Source organism: Babylonia areolata, chromosome 1 (assembly GCF_041734735.1).
Source record: "Babylonia areolata isolate BAREFJ2019XMU chromosome 1, ASM4173473v1, whole genome shotgun sequence".
NCBI classification, from domain to species: Eukaryota; Metazoa; Mollusca; class Gastropoda; order Neogastropoda; family Buccinidae; genus Babylonia; species Babylonia areolata.
The window spans coordinates 45,404,730-45,422,074 of NC_134876.1; the positions used below are offsets into that span (position 1 = coordinate 45,404,730).

A 17,345-nucleotide genomic window follows, 5' to 3' on the forward strand; every position below is an offset into this window, starting at 1 on the left:
CAATTTTCAGTTTCAGTATCAATTTCAAATACGTCAGAGCATGGTGACTGACCCATAAACACCCAACAAACAACAACAAAACAAAACCCAAAAACAATCACCTTCAAAAGCCACTTCACAACAATATTGTTACTTTGGCATTCTGATTAACGACAACAACAAAATGAAAACATGTCCTGATAAACTGTTGCACTGAAAAGCAGCTTTTTTGTTGCTGTCATTGTGGTTAACTTTTGTACAAACTGCTACAGATTCAGTGCTCTCTCTTTCTCTGGCTTCTTAGTGAACCTTTCTGTTGTCCTCTCCTGTTCTATGCACTGAGATATATATATATTTACATCATGTCTATGGTTCAATGTCTCTCTGTAGGGCGAAGGACAGATGTAAAACAACAACAGAAACAAAGAGCTTGTTCAAATTTGCCCATCTGTTACCCTGGTTAATACAGATTTGGTCACATCTTAGATTTTTAATGAAGTATCAAAGGCCGGAGCACATACATGACCACCGCCCCCCGCCCCCTCTCGCTGTCTGACAGCATGGGACTAGACGTTGCAAATGGACTGTCTGGCAAGTCCCTGCACGTGCGCTACGGAGAAAAACCACACACAGTCAGTCAGCACAGTGTGTATGAAGCCAACTGAGCAATGGACAGCAGGTGGAACAGTTTAGCGGACCCCACTGTCAGGTTCGTTCGTGTCAGACATGATTCCGTACAAATGAATCGGCTCCCTCTTCCTACACCCCCTCGTACTCCCCCCCCCCCCCCCCTTTTTTGTTGTTGTTTTTGTTTTGTTTTTGTTTGTTTTGTTTCTTCAACTCAATTGGTTTCCTTCCTCTTTTTTTTAACAAACAGGTGCAGGCAATGAAATAGAAAGCAATAAAGCATGCAGTCCAGGTGCAAGCAATGAAAGTAACTGAGCGGAAATGCTGCTGAGAGAGAGAGACAGACAGACAGACAGAGAAAGAGAGACAGAGCGAGACAGAGACCGGGAGAGAGAGAGGGAAGAAGGGAAACAGATTGACAGAGACAGAGAGGGATAGTGACATAGGGAGGGAAGGAGGGAGGGGGAGAGAGAGAGAGAGACCAACAGAGACAGACTGACTGGCAGACAGAGAGAGAGAGTGAGAGAGAGGGGGTGGGGTACAGACACACAAACAGCAATCTGTGAAAAAGAGTGGAGGAAGAATGACAGATTGAACAAACAAAAAAACCCAAAAAGACTGACCAGAAAGAAAACAACACCTGTGCCCTAGGCGCAAGGAAACGATGACGAATTTCCTAGTTCGTTAAACCCCTTCCCTGAAGATGTTTCTACACTGCCGAGCATGACCGTGACCGATCAGCATTCCGTGTGTGTGTGTGTGTGTGTGTGTGTGTGTGTGTGTGTGTGTGTGTGTGTGTGTGTGTGCGTGCGTGCGTGCGTGTGTATGTAAGTGTGTGTGTGGCCTGCAACGGGAAGTAAAGACCCAGACCGACATCGCACCACCAAGCGAAGCGTGCACCATCCCCATTAGCCAAGCCGACCGTCAGGGCCCAGTACAGGCACGCGCTGCTTCGTCACGCCACTTCACGGCGCATTTAACGGCCGGCGGTTCTCTTCTCCTTCCAGTGATGATTTGCAAACCTTACCTAATGGACTACAAGCGCCAGATGGTTCTGATGACCATTAACCTGACTGTGTGTCTCAGTGTGCCGAAGGTCGTCACACCTCTAATTCCATTCACACAGGACTCCCTCACGCGTGCTCCGTGACGCCGGGGGAGGGGTGAGTGCAGAACGCAGTTGTATTGGTTGAGCAGTTTGTTCTTGAAAGTTGGAGTCTGTCGTCGGCACGATGAATGAGCAGACGAAGCACATTTCTTCTCTGGGTCCTCAGGTGGGGAAATGCGGACCCATCCTGGATCCACTCAACCGTCCACACCACGGACTTCTATAGATCTACGTCCGTGGTCCACACACACGGCGTGAAAGAGAATCCAACACCACTCTCTCTTGTCTGCGCCTCTCTCGTTTGTTCTGAAGGGCTGTTTGCCTGTTTGTCTCAAAGTCAAAGATGTTCTGCCCCTTTGCGCAGACCAGTCTCAATGGGTCGCGATCAAATATATGATAGTCAATCGTGTCCATCAGAACAGGAGAAGAGGCAAATGCTGTCCCGACTATCTGGGCTAGACTTTGATCGTTGTGGAGTGTCTTGCTTAAGTTACATCCCCACTCTCTCGGCCAAGAGGGTTCTAGGACGGGTAGCGCTGGGATGGTTCCCAAAGGCCAACTACACCCCCCCCCCCCTCCCCATGCTGCAACACTAACAGCAAGTGCAATCTTGCCTCATAGTTTGCGAGTCATAGTCCCTCACAAAAGACTAAGGTGTTAATGATTTCCGATCAACTACCATGTATGTATACATAATATGTAGACAGAAAGAATGGAAACCGATTGAGGCTTAAGTGCGTCCACACAGACCCTAAATTCAACGTCTTCTCCTGGACTTACTTTGATGTTGGGTGTCTGGTTTTATTCAAGTTAAACGTCGACATTTACGTCGGGTAATGTGGCCGACAGGGATAAACCTTCCAAGGAAAAATGTGTTGAAAGTGGAGGCGCGGGGGAAAGGTAAACACTGCACTGATCCAACACAACAAGAACATGTGAAGGACACTGGAAGTGCCAATTTTTATGCTGAGTGTCTGTGATTCGAACTCACAATATTAAAACTGCCGCGCGCGCACGCACGAGCACATTTACCCACGCACAGGCAGATAGACAAACAGACTGACAAACACAGATACAGACAGGTAGGCAGGCAGCCAGGCAGACTTACCCATCACCATCTTGGAAGTTTATGTTCAGTTTCTTGTTGTTACCGATGATTTCTGAAACAAACCAAAAAAGAGAAAGCACTGTCAGTGTAATGAACTTACTTTCTCTAAGTATTGGAAAACGTGTGCGCACGAATGCACTCTGACTTTCTGTCACACACACACACACACACACACACACACAGAATTCAGTTCAGTTCAGTTAAATTAAAGAGCATGAAGACTCCAACCATTCCATCCGAACCTGACACCCAAACTTCCCCCATCTCTCCACCTCTCTCTCCCTCCCCTCATCTCTCTCTCTCTCTCTCCCTCCTCCCTCACTTCAAACCCGCCGCTCTCTCTCCACCCACACACGCTATCCAAACCGGACGGCTGACAGGCATTACGCTCAAGTTATGGGAAGGCCGCACTCAGCGACGCCGACTAATAAGCCTGCCGACGGCCCAACAAACAAACTCCATTAAGTTTCGGCTGTTGAAGATATTGGGAGGGCCTGTATCATGTCAAAAAGCTTTAATGCCTAATATGTCAAGCGTCGTTCTCCATTGCTTTTCAGTCTCCCCCCCCCCACCCCCCCGTGCGTATGTGTGTGTGTGTGTGTGTGTGTGTGTGTGTGTGTGTTTCTATAGTCTTCCGATCTGTGTGGCTGATAGTCTCTGTGTTGTTGCGATGTGGTGAAGTGCTGTGGGGTGACGTGGTGTGTGTGTGTGTGTGTGTGTGTGTGTGTGTGTGTGTGTGTGAGAGAGAGAGAGAGAGAGAGTCAGTGAATGAGTCGGTGTGTGTGTGTGTGTGTGTGTGTGTGCGCGCGCGCGTGCGTGCAAGGTGCGTCCGTGTGTATGTGTGCGGGCACGTGTGTGATGAGGTTTTAAAGAAAGGTTATCATCCGATATGCCACTCCATATCAAACCCAGACCACCTCCCTTACCCCCACAATCTGCCCTGGTATATATTTCAGTCGGGACAGTGGGAAAGACCCCCATGAACGCCTCGGTATGGATCTATGTCTGTATGTCTATCATACTTTCAAAATAAGGAGAAGCACCCACCACGAAAACACACACGGGCACGAATACAGTGTGTGCAAACGCCCATACACCCGCACACCCGCTCGCATGCATCTATGCACTCTCTCTCTCTCTCTCTGCACACATTATAACGAAACTTCCACACCAGTTTAACTACACACACCCATCCACACGCTCACATGCACGTATGCACACACACACACTCTCTCTCTCTCTCTCTCTCTGCACACATTATAACGAAACTTCCACACCAGTTTAACTACCCACACCCATCCACACGCTCACATGCACGTATGCACACACACACACACACATACACGCGCGCGCACACACACACACACACACACACTCACACTATCTCTCTCTCTGTGCACACATTATAACAAAACGTCCACACCAGTTTAACTTGACGTTCCTCCTTCCTGGGTTTCACCCCCATCTTTCCTCCCCCCGCCCCTGCACCCCCCCCCCCCCCCCACACACACACACACACACGCATCCTCTTTCTACTCTGCAAACCAAACAAGATGCTGACAAGGTACCCAGAAGAGGATTGTTTTGATGGTCCCTGTAGACTGTGGGTACAGACATCACAACCAGCTAACACAACACAACATGAAGCTAAATGGGGGAAGCAGATATTCTCCCCCCCCCACCCCCACTCCCCTCTCTCTGATGAAGCAGAAAGATCTCACCCTGAAACCCCCCCCACCCTGCCCTCCTTTCTCTCGCAACCTCCCCCCTCCCTTTCATTGCTTTTTTTCCTTTTCTTTTTTTTATACTATCGGTTGCCTGTAGTTTGCCCTTTTCTCCAAGTAACAGACTCTGCAACTCTTTGAGGTCGTATTATACTGCTCTGCTGGGTATCTCTGACTCCCCATCACTTGTCAGGGATAACTTTGCCATGAAAAAAGAAAAAGAAAAAAAAGCACTGTCGTCCGGCGAATTTTGTGTGTGTGTGTGTGTGTGTGTGTGTGTGTGTGTGTGTGTGTGTGTGTGTGTGTGTGTCTCAGAGTAAAACATCTTCTGACTGACTGCTGGGATCTGAATGGTATCACACACACAATTTTACAGCCTGCTCCACGAAGAGCTTCTTCCGGGATATATCTCAATTCCTGAAGGAAATCAATATTTTTAACTTCGTTGAAATATAAACTGCGATGAAAGAGACGTGGGTGAAATGGTATTTTTTGCATTATTTTCAACATTTTAAACTTGGTTGAATTATTTGGTGGGCTGAGCGAGACGCGAGTTCTTCCTTAATTCAATCCTCTTCCTCTCTCTCTCTCTCTATGTCCCTTTCTGTGTTGGTTTATTTTAATGTTATTATTCTCCAGCTTTCTATTATCATAATTATTGCCCTGTCGGATTCAGTCTGCCTGTCTGTTTCTCCCTCTCCCTTATTCTTTCTAAATTTTGTTGTTCATCCAACTCAAGGTTTGGTTTTCATAATTATTATGTGTGTATCTTTACGACACGTGCATCCATATGTATACAGGTCGGCGGCCTCACATAAAAATCGTTCTGTGTTCTGTTCTCCTCCCTCCTCTCTTGCTCTCTCCTTTTTTCTTTTCTTTCTTTTCTGTTTATTTTTTGTTTTGTTTTGTTTCTTGTTAACGATGTGAGCTGCCTTAAGTCGTCATCTCTCTCACCAGACTCTGTAGAGCTCCCTTTTTCTGTGATCACAGTGCCCCGTGAGCCGTGCAGGCTATCTCTGACTCCCCATCAGTACGCAGGGAATTCACACCCACCATGCCAGGAAAATGTAAGCACTCTGTGCCTTTCGGTGCACTTTTTGACTCAGTCTGTCTGCCTGCCTGTGAGAGTCTCCGTGTCTTTCTGTTCATCTATCTGTATCTGTCTCTGTCTCTCTCTCCCGGCGTCTGTGCCCAGCTGTCAGCAGCGGGCGGAAATGTAAGGAAAAGTATTTTACTTGAATCATTGGACATATTTATTTGGAGAGAGAGAGAGAGAGAGAGAGAGAGAGAGATACAGAAAGTGACAGATACACAGGGAGAGAGGGGGGGAGGGAGATAGAGAAGAGACGGTGGGCGATGGAAAGGACGGGGAGGGGGCTAGGTGTCTGGGCGATGGTCCAGGAGTACATGCTCAACATGAACTCGCATCGGACTTGACCCGATAACCTCCCTCCCTCTCTCTCTCTCTAATAAAAAGATAGGTTCACGAGAAAACACATGAAATTATTCACGACACACAAACGTTACACTGAGAGTGTTAATTACGTTTCCTGCAAAAAGCGGGGTCTGTGTTCAGCTGTCAGCGGGCGGAAATGCAAGGAAAAGTCTTTTTCTTGAATCACTGGACACATTTATTTGGTGAAAGAGAATGAGAGAGAAAGAGAAACAGAGAGGGGGGGTGGGGGGGAGAGGGAGGAAGAAAGATAGAGGCAGAGTGATGGTGGGCGGTGGGGGCGGAATGAAGGGGGCTGGGCGATGATTCTGGAGATCATGCTGAACATGAACTCAATGCATCTGATAGGACCTGACCCGACTATTTTCTTTCTTTCTTTCTCTCCCCTAAAAAACAAAACAACATCTGAAATAAATTTTTTTTAAAATAATAAAAAAACTATTTAAAAAACCAACAAACAAAAAACCAACAACTGACATTGCCTTGTTCCAGCGGATTAACACTGTGACGAATCAACTATTAAATGAATCAGATGAACAACAGGAAACTTCGTTTAGTCAGGGTGAGGAAGAGGTTATCAAAATGGCAAATCAACGGCCACGAATGCAAGCTGCTTCAAAAAGCGATTTTCATCCTGTGTGAAGCTGTCATCGATATTGCCGTATGTGGTATCGTATTTTGAAACAACAAGAAATGGTTTCAGAAATTTTTTAATCTAACAATCGGGTTGCTGAACATTAAATTCCGAATAAATAATAAGTCATGTCTAACTTCAACAATTCCACTGTCTGGTGTTATTCTGTTGGTCGTTCTTTGACATTAAAATATTGAATGAACTGAAATTCATATCGATGTTTTGCTTAAAAGAAAAAAAAAGGTGTGCTCCTCCCTACCCATCCCCCCCCCCCACCTCCTCCACCCCCAGCAAAATCAAATCTGAATATTATCACGGAACTTAAGTTTGTTAGCTGTAATTTGCTTCTGTGTCCGTGTTTACGCTGTACATTCTGCAGAACATAATTACGTAACATTAAAACTCTATTTCAGGTAAAAAGTAAACAAACCCTCCTCCGTGGGTTTGTGTGTGTCGGGGGCGGGTGTGCGGGTGTGCGGGGGTTGCTGGGGGTGCGAGCCGAAGCAGCCGTCTGGTTATGAATGTATGCAAACTGAATCATCCCCGCCTTCGGCAAATTGTGCGTTATACTTTTTTCCCACTTACCTTTTCTGCACTTTCAGCACGCGTGCATATAATCATTCGTGATTTGCTTGCTTATATACATGAGTTTAAAGGCTAGGGAGAGATGGTGGATGAGGGGAGAGAGGGAGATGGGGGCGGCACAAAAACAAAGTCAGAGAGGGAGGGGGAGGGAAAGACAGACAAACAAATATACAGACAGACAGGTTTTCATCTGTTGGGTCAGATCAGGAACACATCAATGACTAAGATTAAGAAGGAAAGACGGTTAGAGCCCACAGGAAGACGAACACTGAAAGGTAAACCTTGTACCCAGCATACAAATGAACAGTGAGCAATCTGACGGCTTTGTTAGACACAAGGTCCAGACAGCGAAGGAGAAAATGACTGGTGGGGTCCTGGCCTCATCACCACCACCCTGATTGGACTTTTTTTTTCTTTTATTTTTTTTTTTAAACTTCACCACGTTCGTAGGAAACGGTCTGTCGGGGGGAAAGCAACACGTGAGCAACCTGCCTCCAATGGGAAGTCAAACGCTGGTGCCCTGAAGAAAACGTGCAGTGAAAAGTCAATCACTGGAAACCTGAAGAAAACCTATAGCGGAAAGTCAATCACTAGTAACCTGAAGAAAATCTACGGTGGAATGTCAAACGTTGGTAATCTGCAGAAAGTCTTATTCTTCTCCTATACTGGAAAGTGAACAGTTCGAAACCTGCAGAAAGCCTCAAATAGCGGAAATTCGAACGCTGATAACCTGCAGAAAGTCTCTGATGTGAACGTGCTTCCATTCACAGGCAAGCTCCCAAGATGTTGGTGTCGTGTTATTAAAGAGGGATATATATATATATATATATATATATATATATATATATATATATATATATATATATATCTCCGAATCCGTAATTTGTACGAGACGAGATAATGGTCTGGGTGATGAGGGAACACTATCGTGTCCAGATATTGCTACGTTTAATCATAACACACACACACAGACACACACACAAGGAGGGGGGGAGGCGTGAGGACGTTCCTGTAGGTGTATTCTTGCTTTTCCTCGATGGTTATCACTGTGGCTGGTGTAGTCCCTATTCCTTACTTAAAAGAAAAACATAGCTTTTCCTCGATGGTTATCACTGTGGCTGGTGTAGTCCCTATTCCTTACTTAAAAGAAAAACATAATAACCCCCTTCTCCTATGCAAACACACACACACACACACACACACACACACACACACACTGGGACGCACACATAAACACGCGTGTGCTCACACACGCGTACACACAAATAACTTTTCATTTATTTCATACGAACACACACACACACACACAACACACACACACACACACACCTACGCTTGAACGCCAACAGGAATGAAAAGCAGCAAGTGGCAACAAATACCGCCACCCACCTCCCACCTGAGTGACAAAGCTTGGGAGACTGGGCAACTGACAGCAAATACCTCTGATGCCGCCGGAGAGAAATCCGCCAGGAATTACCCCCCTCCCCCTTCCTAGCAGCTGGCTATGGTGGCGGCACAAGCGCTTTGCCAAGTGCTGCAAGGCGACAGGTTTCTGTTTTCTGCTGTTTCCCCTGCAGCCAACTTGTTAATGTTATCTCCCCGGCTCTCTCTGACAATCATGGGTGGCTTTAATCATCGACATTATCTTGATGGGCTGTAACAAGCTCTTGGGGATTTATTGCGGATGGGTGCTTTTTCTCTTTCTGTTGTTGTTGTTGTTGTGAGCGTGTGTGTGCGTGTGCGTGTGTGTGTGTGGCTGTATGTGCGTTTGAGCACGTGTGTGTAAACGTACAAAGAGAGAAAGAGAGAGAGACAGACAGACAGACAGACAGAGACAGACATGCAGAGGCATGGACAAATACAGAGAGAGAGAGAGAGAGAGAGAGAGAGAGAGAGAGAGAGAGAGAGAGCGAAAGGGATTGTGGCAAGATGATGGAAATTTGATCACACAATGGATGATAATGGATAAGATCTGTGAAACGAATTACCGACCTGTGACAAATGACAAATCAATGTGAACCCCAAACGATATTTGTGGGAATAGAGAGACAGACATACAGACTCTCTCTCTCTCTCTCTCTCTCACACACACACACACACACACACACACAAGCGCGCGCACATAAAGTGTACGTGGGAAAGGGAGGGCGTAGGGGGCGATGGAGGAGAGAGAGAGAGAGAGAGAGAGAGAGAGAGAGAGAGCTAGCTAGCTAGCTCTGGAAAAAGAGAGAGAGGGGGGGAGAGAAGAGAGTAAAATTATAGGCTGGGGTCAGGTCAGGAACAAAAAGACAAGATGTCATGTCTGTGACCAGGAAGAAAACAGCCTAATTGAGAGTAGAGAGAAGACCGAGTAAACTACGCAACCTACAAGTGAACGCTGATCTTGAAGATTTGTACAGATAAAGCGGGCAGACAGCAAAGGAGAAAACGACTGGCCGGTTCCGACCCTCATCACTTTCACCGTGATTGGATCACCCCCACCCCTGCTCCCTCGCCCCGCTTCTCCCTTAGTGAAGATGTGTGACGAAAAATAAATACATAAAAATAGTCAAAGTCTGATGACCTGGGGAAAAAAAAAGAAAGAAAGAAAGAAAGAAGGGGGCGGGGGGGACCTCCAATGTGAAAGCGCTCCATTTTACAGGCGCGCCCACGCTGTAATGTCTGAAGCAAACGGCCAGGATTCTATTTTGGTAATTTATGGGAGGAGTTAAATGGTCTGGGTCAAGTCTCACCAAGCTTGCTGGACATCAATATCCAGTCCAGACTGCTGTTTCGAAATAAATACCAGGGTTGAAATATCGGGTAAAATCAAAAAAGGCTTCTTTGTTTTCTTCCCTGTCTTTGTCGTCCCTGTTGTTGTTATTTGTTGTTGTTGTTGTGTCTTGGGTTCTTATTGAAAAATAGTACATCAGTTGTCCGCTTCCCCCTTTCCACCAGGCACACACACTCGCACTTCAGTTACCTCTTTTCCTATATCGTCATCATCAATGGATACAACTGAGGAGGAGGTGGGGTTGGGGTGGTTACTATTTGAAAGTTCGCTGCACTTTTTGACTCTTTGTCTGTCTGTCTGTCTGCCACAGTCCCAGTCTCTTTGTGTTCATCTCTCTCTCTCTCTCTGAAATACATAGTGATACACACACACACACACACACACACACACACACACACACACACACACACACATCTGACTTTTCTTTCTTCAAAACACACGACGAAAACAAGACAGAGCCAAGTCTATGCCATCAATGCAATATACGCGGTGAGAATGGCAAGGAAACAAACACCCCCGGCACTTGAGTGACAAACCTGAGGAGACTGGGCAACTGACAGCAACTACCCCTGATGCCGCCAAAGAGAACTATGCCAGCCGTTCCGTCCTCCCAGCTGCCAGTGATGGTGATGGCACGAGCGCTTTGTTAAGTGCTGCAAGACAACGAGTTCTATATTCTGATTTCCCTGCAGCCACCCTGTTCTTTCGCTCACACACACACACACACACACACACACACACAGTGACAGTCAAGGGTGGCTTTAATCATCGGCATTATCCTGATGGACAATCTCAAGGGATTTTCGTGGACGGATGCCTAAGTCTGTCTGTTTTCTGTTGCGTCAAGTTTGATTGATTGATTTTGTGTGTGTGTGTGTGTGTGTGTGTGTGTGTGTGTGTGTGTGTGTGTGTGTTTGCACACGCGTGCGTGTGTGCATGGTGTTTTAAGACAAGTGGACGCAATGAGAGAGACTGACCGACAGACTGAGACAGAAAGAGACGGATACAGAGATAGAACACCAAAGCAGTTGTGGCGATATGATAATGGGGATTTGATCACAGAATGAGCGAGAATGAATCAATGGGAAATTTACCGATCCACGACAAACGGCAAATTGAACTGGAGACCAGGGGGGAAAAACAAGCCTCGAAAACGAAACTTCATTTCTAAAGGGGGGAGGAGGGGGTGGGGAAGGCAGTGCCGCCAGTGTGACATGAATTTGACCCTACCGGCCAACTCCATTAATCAAGAACTCGTTTCTTGGAAAACAACAACAACAACACACAAACACCATATACTAAAGGCCTTTCCTCGGGTTGTTCTATTCTTCAACGCCTATTGTTTCGGGAAAAGCCTTTTCCCCTGTCATTGTGCGGAAAACAACATTAAAGGTAGAAATAAAAAAGCTCGTGCAGATTCTGTTCGATAATTTCTAAGGTAAAAATAAAAACTCGTGCAGATTCTGTTCAATAATTTCTCACCGGCAATTTCTATTCTTCGTCTTCAAGTCTATTCAGTCGGTCACTTTTTACACCTAGAAGGGGAGGTGAAAGGGGTACTGTGGGCAGCGACAATTGATTTTTTGGCAGCTCACCTTCTGCCTATGACCTCGCTTTTGGGGTTAAGCAGGTGGACGTGTTCCTGTGTCCTCGCTTTTGGGGTTAAGCAGGCGCGTCCACCTACGTGCGTGCGTGCGTGCGTGTGTGTGTGTGCGCGCGCGCACGTGCGTGCGTGTGTGTGTTTGTGTGTATGTGTGTGTGTATGAGAGGGAAGGGAGGAGGGGTTACAAAACTGTTTCTGAATTTGGTTTTAAATTTCTCCCTCCCACTCTACCCCGCATGCAGCACACGAAGAGAGAGAGGGGGGGTGGGGGTGGGGGTGGGGGCGTGGGGGGTAGGGAGTGCGGGGAGGGGGGGGGGGTAGGGCAGAGGGAGTGCCGAGGCATGCAAAGCCTTAAGGAAGTCGTGTAACTCCAGCTGAAGAAACCGATACAGTGGAACTGGAACGCGAGAAACACACAAAAACATACCAAGAATCACAGTCACAATCACAATCACAGTCAGGCGAGGAAAAAGAAAAAGCCCAATGTACGAACTACCCAACCCAGCCCCGGCATTCTTCCCACCCATTAGAGAAGCCTTAGCAATTAAAGGCCCTTAGGAAGGAGTGGAATGTAGCGGGGTTGCTCAAACTCTGGATCATATCACGTCCTGGGAGAGAATCTAATTCCCTTGGCTACCTGCGTACAAGAAATATAAACCCACGCAGTGAAAGGTAAAAACCTCCAGTTTAATGACTTCGTTTTCTCTTTTGTTTGTCTTCCATGGATGCGGTTGTTCATTATTTTAAACACAGACACGAACACATATCGACGATACCCCCCCCCCCCCCCCCCCCCCCCAAAAAAAACCTCCATAAAAACACATATCAACACATATCTTTCTCATGTTGTCACACACACACACACACACACACACACACACACACACACACAGTGAGAGAGAGAGAGAGACTCTTTCTCTCTCTTGAAAAGAAATAATTTGATCCAGGAGTTTATGTGCGCAGTATACATCTAAAAAAACATTACCAACCCTGTATTTGTCAATCGATGATGTTGATCCAATCCAGTCACTGTGCCAAAGTGATCTGCTGTTTTCACTGGCTTTCTTAGCAACAGCGCGTGGCATTACACACACAGTGTACGTTACACACATGGGGACATGTACTTTCTCTCTCTCTCTCTCTCTCTCTCTCTCTCTCTCTCATCGCAACCCCGCTGTGACCTGCCGGGGGACTCATGGCTGTTCGCTCTCTCCAGAGCTCACTGACCCAGAAACGCTCAATGACACACACAGACAAGCAAGGCAGGGCGCGGTGGTGTTCCAGACGAGGTCATTCACACTCATGTCTGTGACATAAGCAATATAAACAAGGGGGTGAAAGACAGAAACTCTGAGTGGGGAACTGACAACAGTGCTGCAGGTCACAGACCCTTTGGTCAACAACTCTTCCTTTTGCCAGTGCTGTGGAATTTAATTTCCACGCGGAAAATTGCAGATGCAGTGTTCCTTCGTTCGTCATTTTGTATCTGTCTATCACGTTCACGCGCATGCGCGCGCGCAAACACACACACATACACACACACGCGCGCGCGGGAGCAAAGACGGAGTTTAGGTCAGCCTGGTAAGAAATCCAATCGCTGTCCGCTCATGCTCTCTCTCTCTCTCTCGCTCTCACACACATACACACACGCGCGCGCGCGCGCAGGCATACACGTACGGAGAGAGGGAGGGAGGGAACACTGACATACTTTTTTCACAAGTTGTTAATCCAACTCAAAACTGTGACTCGGGGCACAAACCATTTCACGGCCGGAAACTAAGCCTCTCCTTCCGGCAGGAATAATGAAACTCTGACAAGGCTTTTCTTTGGTTTCCAATTATTCTAAGAAAGAAAGAGTTGAAGCCGGGTTCGTTCTGACGAAACGGATGAATGCTGGCCGAAGTAATATATGCAGACCGGGCAAGTGAATAAATCCTCCTCTGTTCGACCCCCAGCGTTTTTTTCAAACAGGCCAGAAACAGGTAATAGTCAAACAGATCACTTCTCTGCTTTTTATTTCGTCTCTCTTTTTTTCTTCTTTTTTATAATGTTTCACTTTCAATAAAGCTGTGCTTCTGCACAAATATTTCCTGGGCGGAACTCAGGAGAAACGACTGTAACGAGGGATGGTCGTTTAAAATAAATGCATGGTTGCAGGAGCTGTTGCTAGTTATTATGTGTTTTACGTTCTTTTCACATACAACATATCTAGCAGTATGATTATGACTGTGAATCCGGTGTATTTTCTGTTTCTCTACCTGTAGCACCATCCCACATTGGCCCGTGACTTGTCGGAAACGAAAGTACAGGTATAGAATTATACGGCATGAATTGAGTGAGTCACTTCTTGCACCCCCCGTGTGGTTTCGCATCACCCGCTGTTCATCCCCCCTTGTGCAGTCGTCTGTTTCAATGATGAAAGAGCGCGGTCAGACTGACAGGAGAGAGAAAAGTGATTCACCAGACAACGCTCTCAGAGACAAACGTATTTACACGCGTGCACACGTACACACACTGATATACAAACACAGACAGGAGAAAAAAATCATACACAAGTGAACTCACAAAGAGGGAACACACACCTACACACACACACACACAGAACCCCCCCCCCCCCACACACACACACACCCCAAAGCGCACCCCTCCTCCCCCTTCCCTCATACATGAAGTTCTCAGTCCTTCCTGTCCACAACTGAAAAGTTTGTTCTCAAACATTTTGAATACTTCAGCACACGTTCTTTTGCTCTGCCCATACTAGTCTCCTTACCGACCCTTACAAGGCAGCGAAACTACAATGCCATTTCCCAAATGACAATCTCATGGCCTTTAATCGCGGTGATTTATCGCCACTGAATTTGCTTGACTTTAAAGTGCAGTATCTGATACGACTGATCACTCTCTTCGTTTTGCTGTAAACATTTTTTCCCAAAGAAAGAGCATAAGCAAAGAAACAGAAACAGCATGGGAAGGACATCAAGTATGGCCTATATAAGCCCTTCCCAATATGAAACAAATAAGCACAAAACTCATACGGACAAGTCAAAGGAACTAAAGTAAATATAATCACATTCACAAGTATGAGGCAAAACAATACATGAAGAGACGCAAAGTTACAAAGTTAAATTATTTGTTTTCGCACATTTCACCGTAATTATGACGTGTCTGGGACAACCTTGTCCCGGTTACACAGCAATACGCTGCACTCCGTTATTATCAGCTTTATTATTATTATTATTACTGCTACTACTACTACTACTACCATTATTATTATTATTACTATCACTTATTATCTAATAAGGAAACTGTTTCCTTTGGTATTCCTCTGAATTAGGCCCTGTCCTATTCATCACGTATATCAAGAACATCCATTCATTCATCGCCAGCCATTCCTTATCCATCCTGTCAGTTGCAGATGTCAATCAACTCAACAGATTTTGCCGGATCACACACACCATGCAAAAGTGCTCTGGTCAGTTTACGTCTTGGATGACTAAGCATTGGCCGAAACTGAATGATGGTAGAACTTGAGGCCCTTCTCATTCACTGACACGGTCCCTGTTCCGCCTTTCTCTCCATGTACACGCAATCTTGGATTCATAATCTCTGATGACAGGTCCCTTGATAACCACATCACTCAAAGCTACAGATGTGCCCGTGGAGGCTCTTCGTCAGATTAGCTCCATCTCTCACCACTTAACGAGTGCAGCAACTCTGGTTTGTGTCTTGATCCTTTCTGGACCAGACTGTGGCAATGTCCTTGCTGACTGCCCCAAATGATGCTTAGATAAGTCGCAAAAGATGCAGAACTCAGCGTAGACATAACATCGTCAAAACAAAGAGACTGGACGATGTCACAACCCTGCTTCAAGCACTGCGTTGTCTTCCTGTTGAGGCACGCGTTCAGTACAAGCTATCCGTTCTTAACCCTAATTTATTCTCAGTCATTAATCAAGACTATGTCGTCCCCCCCGCCCCCCACTCCCCCGTCCCACTCCATTCATCCACAAATCACCAATCGTTTTGTGCACTCCTACCCACCCCCTCTCTCTTGCTGCTCTCTTTCTTAAATTCGCCAACCACTGCATATAGGTTTTGGGAGAAAAAAAACAAAACAATCACACATGAAATGAAATCGCTGTAGTTATCCATAAAGCCCTGGACTTACACAGGACGGCATTAACTGGTTTCTTTCCCTGGCTCTGCGTATTTTTTTCTGCACAGCTTTCCCTCAGGGAAAACAACGGGCGGTTCAGACGGTACACCAGTCAAACAGGGCGCTGCCATCTTTTTTCCTGGTGACAGCATCTTACTGAACACACCCATTGTCGTGTTGAGCACCGCTATTATCTATACCCACGCTGTGAAAGCCAGTTATTTACCACCGCACAAACCCACTTTTTACCTTCGTTCTTTCTTCCGGCGGAAGATGTTAATTCAGAACTCTCTCGGTGCCGCCCCTCTATCTCTCGTCGAAAACCGTGTGACAACCGAAACGTTCCCTCCAAGTGGTCAAAAGAAACTTCTTTTGTTGCGGTCTGGTTGTGGTTGTTGGTGATTGTAAATGTTTTAAAGATTAAATTTTTTGACTTGTTTTCATTTCCAAATGGAGACAGGCATGCAGACGGACAGACAGAGAGAGAATACGTTAGTTAGGTTTACTGTGTCTATAAATAAATATTGTCGATTTACTTAGCTTGATTATTCGCTAGCTGATTGCGTTCCTCACAAAAACAACATCGGGACTCTGTACACTAAGAATGGTACGAAACGCTGATTCAATCGAATTAAAAAAAAAGAAAAAAAAAAAAAGAAAAAGAAAAGAAAGAAGCCCCCAAACTAAACTCATTTGACATCTCAGTATAAAAGCTTTCAATTTCCAACGGCAGGATACTGACCAGTCGATGTCCAGTCATGGACAGGCATTCAGACAAGATTACAGCCTTTTTTGGGGAGGGGGCGGGGTCTGGTCATTTCTACAACTGAGATTGCCCAGGTCATATAGCCCATTAAAAAGAAAAAGTGTGTGTGTGTGTGTGTGTGTGTGTGTGTGTGTGTGTGTGTGTGTGTGTGTGTGTGTGTGTGTGTGTGTGTGTGTGTGTGTGTGTGTGTGGAGGAGACGGGGAGGGGAGGGGGAGTTCTCAGGGGCAAAAGTGCGATGGTGAACATCATTACTATTCCACCATTACCGGTCCCGCTGATCATTATCTGAGGGCCAGCAGACGAACAGACGGACCCCCACCCACGTTCTGTCCCATTCACATTCAGCCCACTCCACACGACTGACTGACTGGCTCAGCTGGCCCCTTGCTTGCCAACAACGCAGGCCTCCCAGATCCAGAATAGTGCTGCGAATCGGTATGGGATAACAACCCTTATCTGTATCCAAGTTATCCAAATAATGATAATGATAATAATAAATGAATGAACGAATAAACAAGCAATTCATAAATAAAGGCAAAGATTTGCCTTTGTTATATAATAATCATCAGAGAGACGGAGAAAAATAAAGACTGAAAGCATCTGATGTCATACGTGAAAAATATCCCTGTTGAAAAAGAACAAATAATTGCCGAAAAAAGCATTTATTGGATTTAAAAAGTAAAAGAAGGAAGAAGAAATAATTCTAAAAAAGAAGGGAAAAAAAGTAAGGAAGACGAAGAAAATAAGGAGTGGCTGAGGGTCTAGAATGAAGACAAGAAGCAAAAGAGTTGAGGGCGGGCCTGAAGATGCAAAATGAAATCTGAAGCT

The 17,345-nt window shown here is 45.9% G+C and overlaps 1 protein-coding gene across 1 annotated transcript in view; it reads right to left on the reverse strand.

Moving 5' to 3' along the window:
- The window catches only part of LOC143282697 (uncharacterized), a 223,767-nt gene that overhangs the window by 163,789 nt on the left and 42,633 nt on the right, over positions 1-17,345 (reverse strand). Inside the window, 1 exon segment of the mRNA XM_076588421.1 lies at positions 2,823-2,874. Within this exon segment, the coding sequence (XP_076444536.1) occupies positions 2,823-2,874 (52 nt within the window).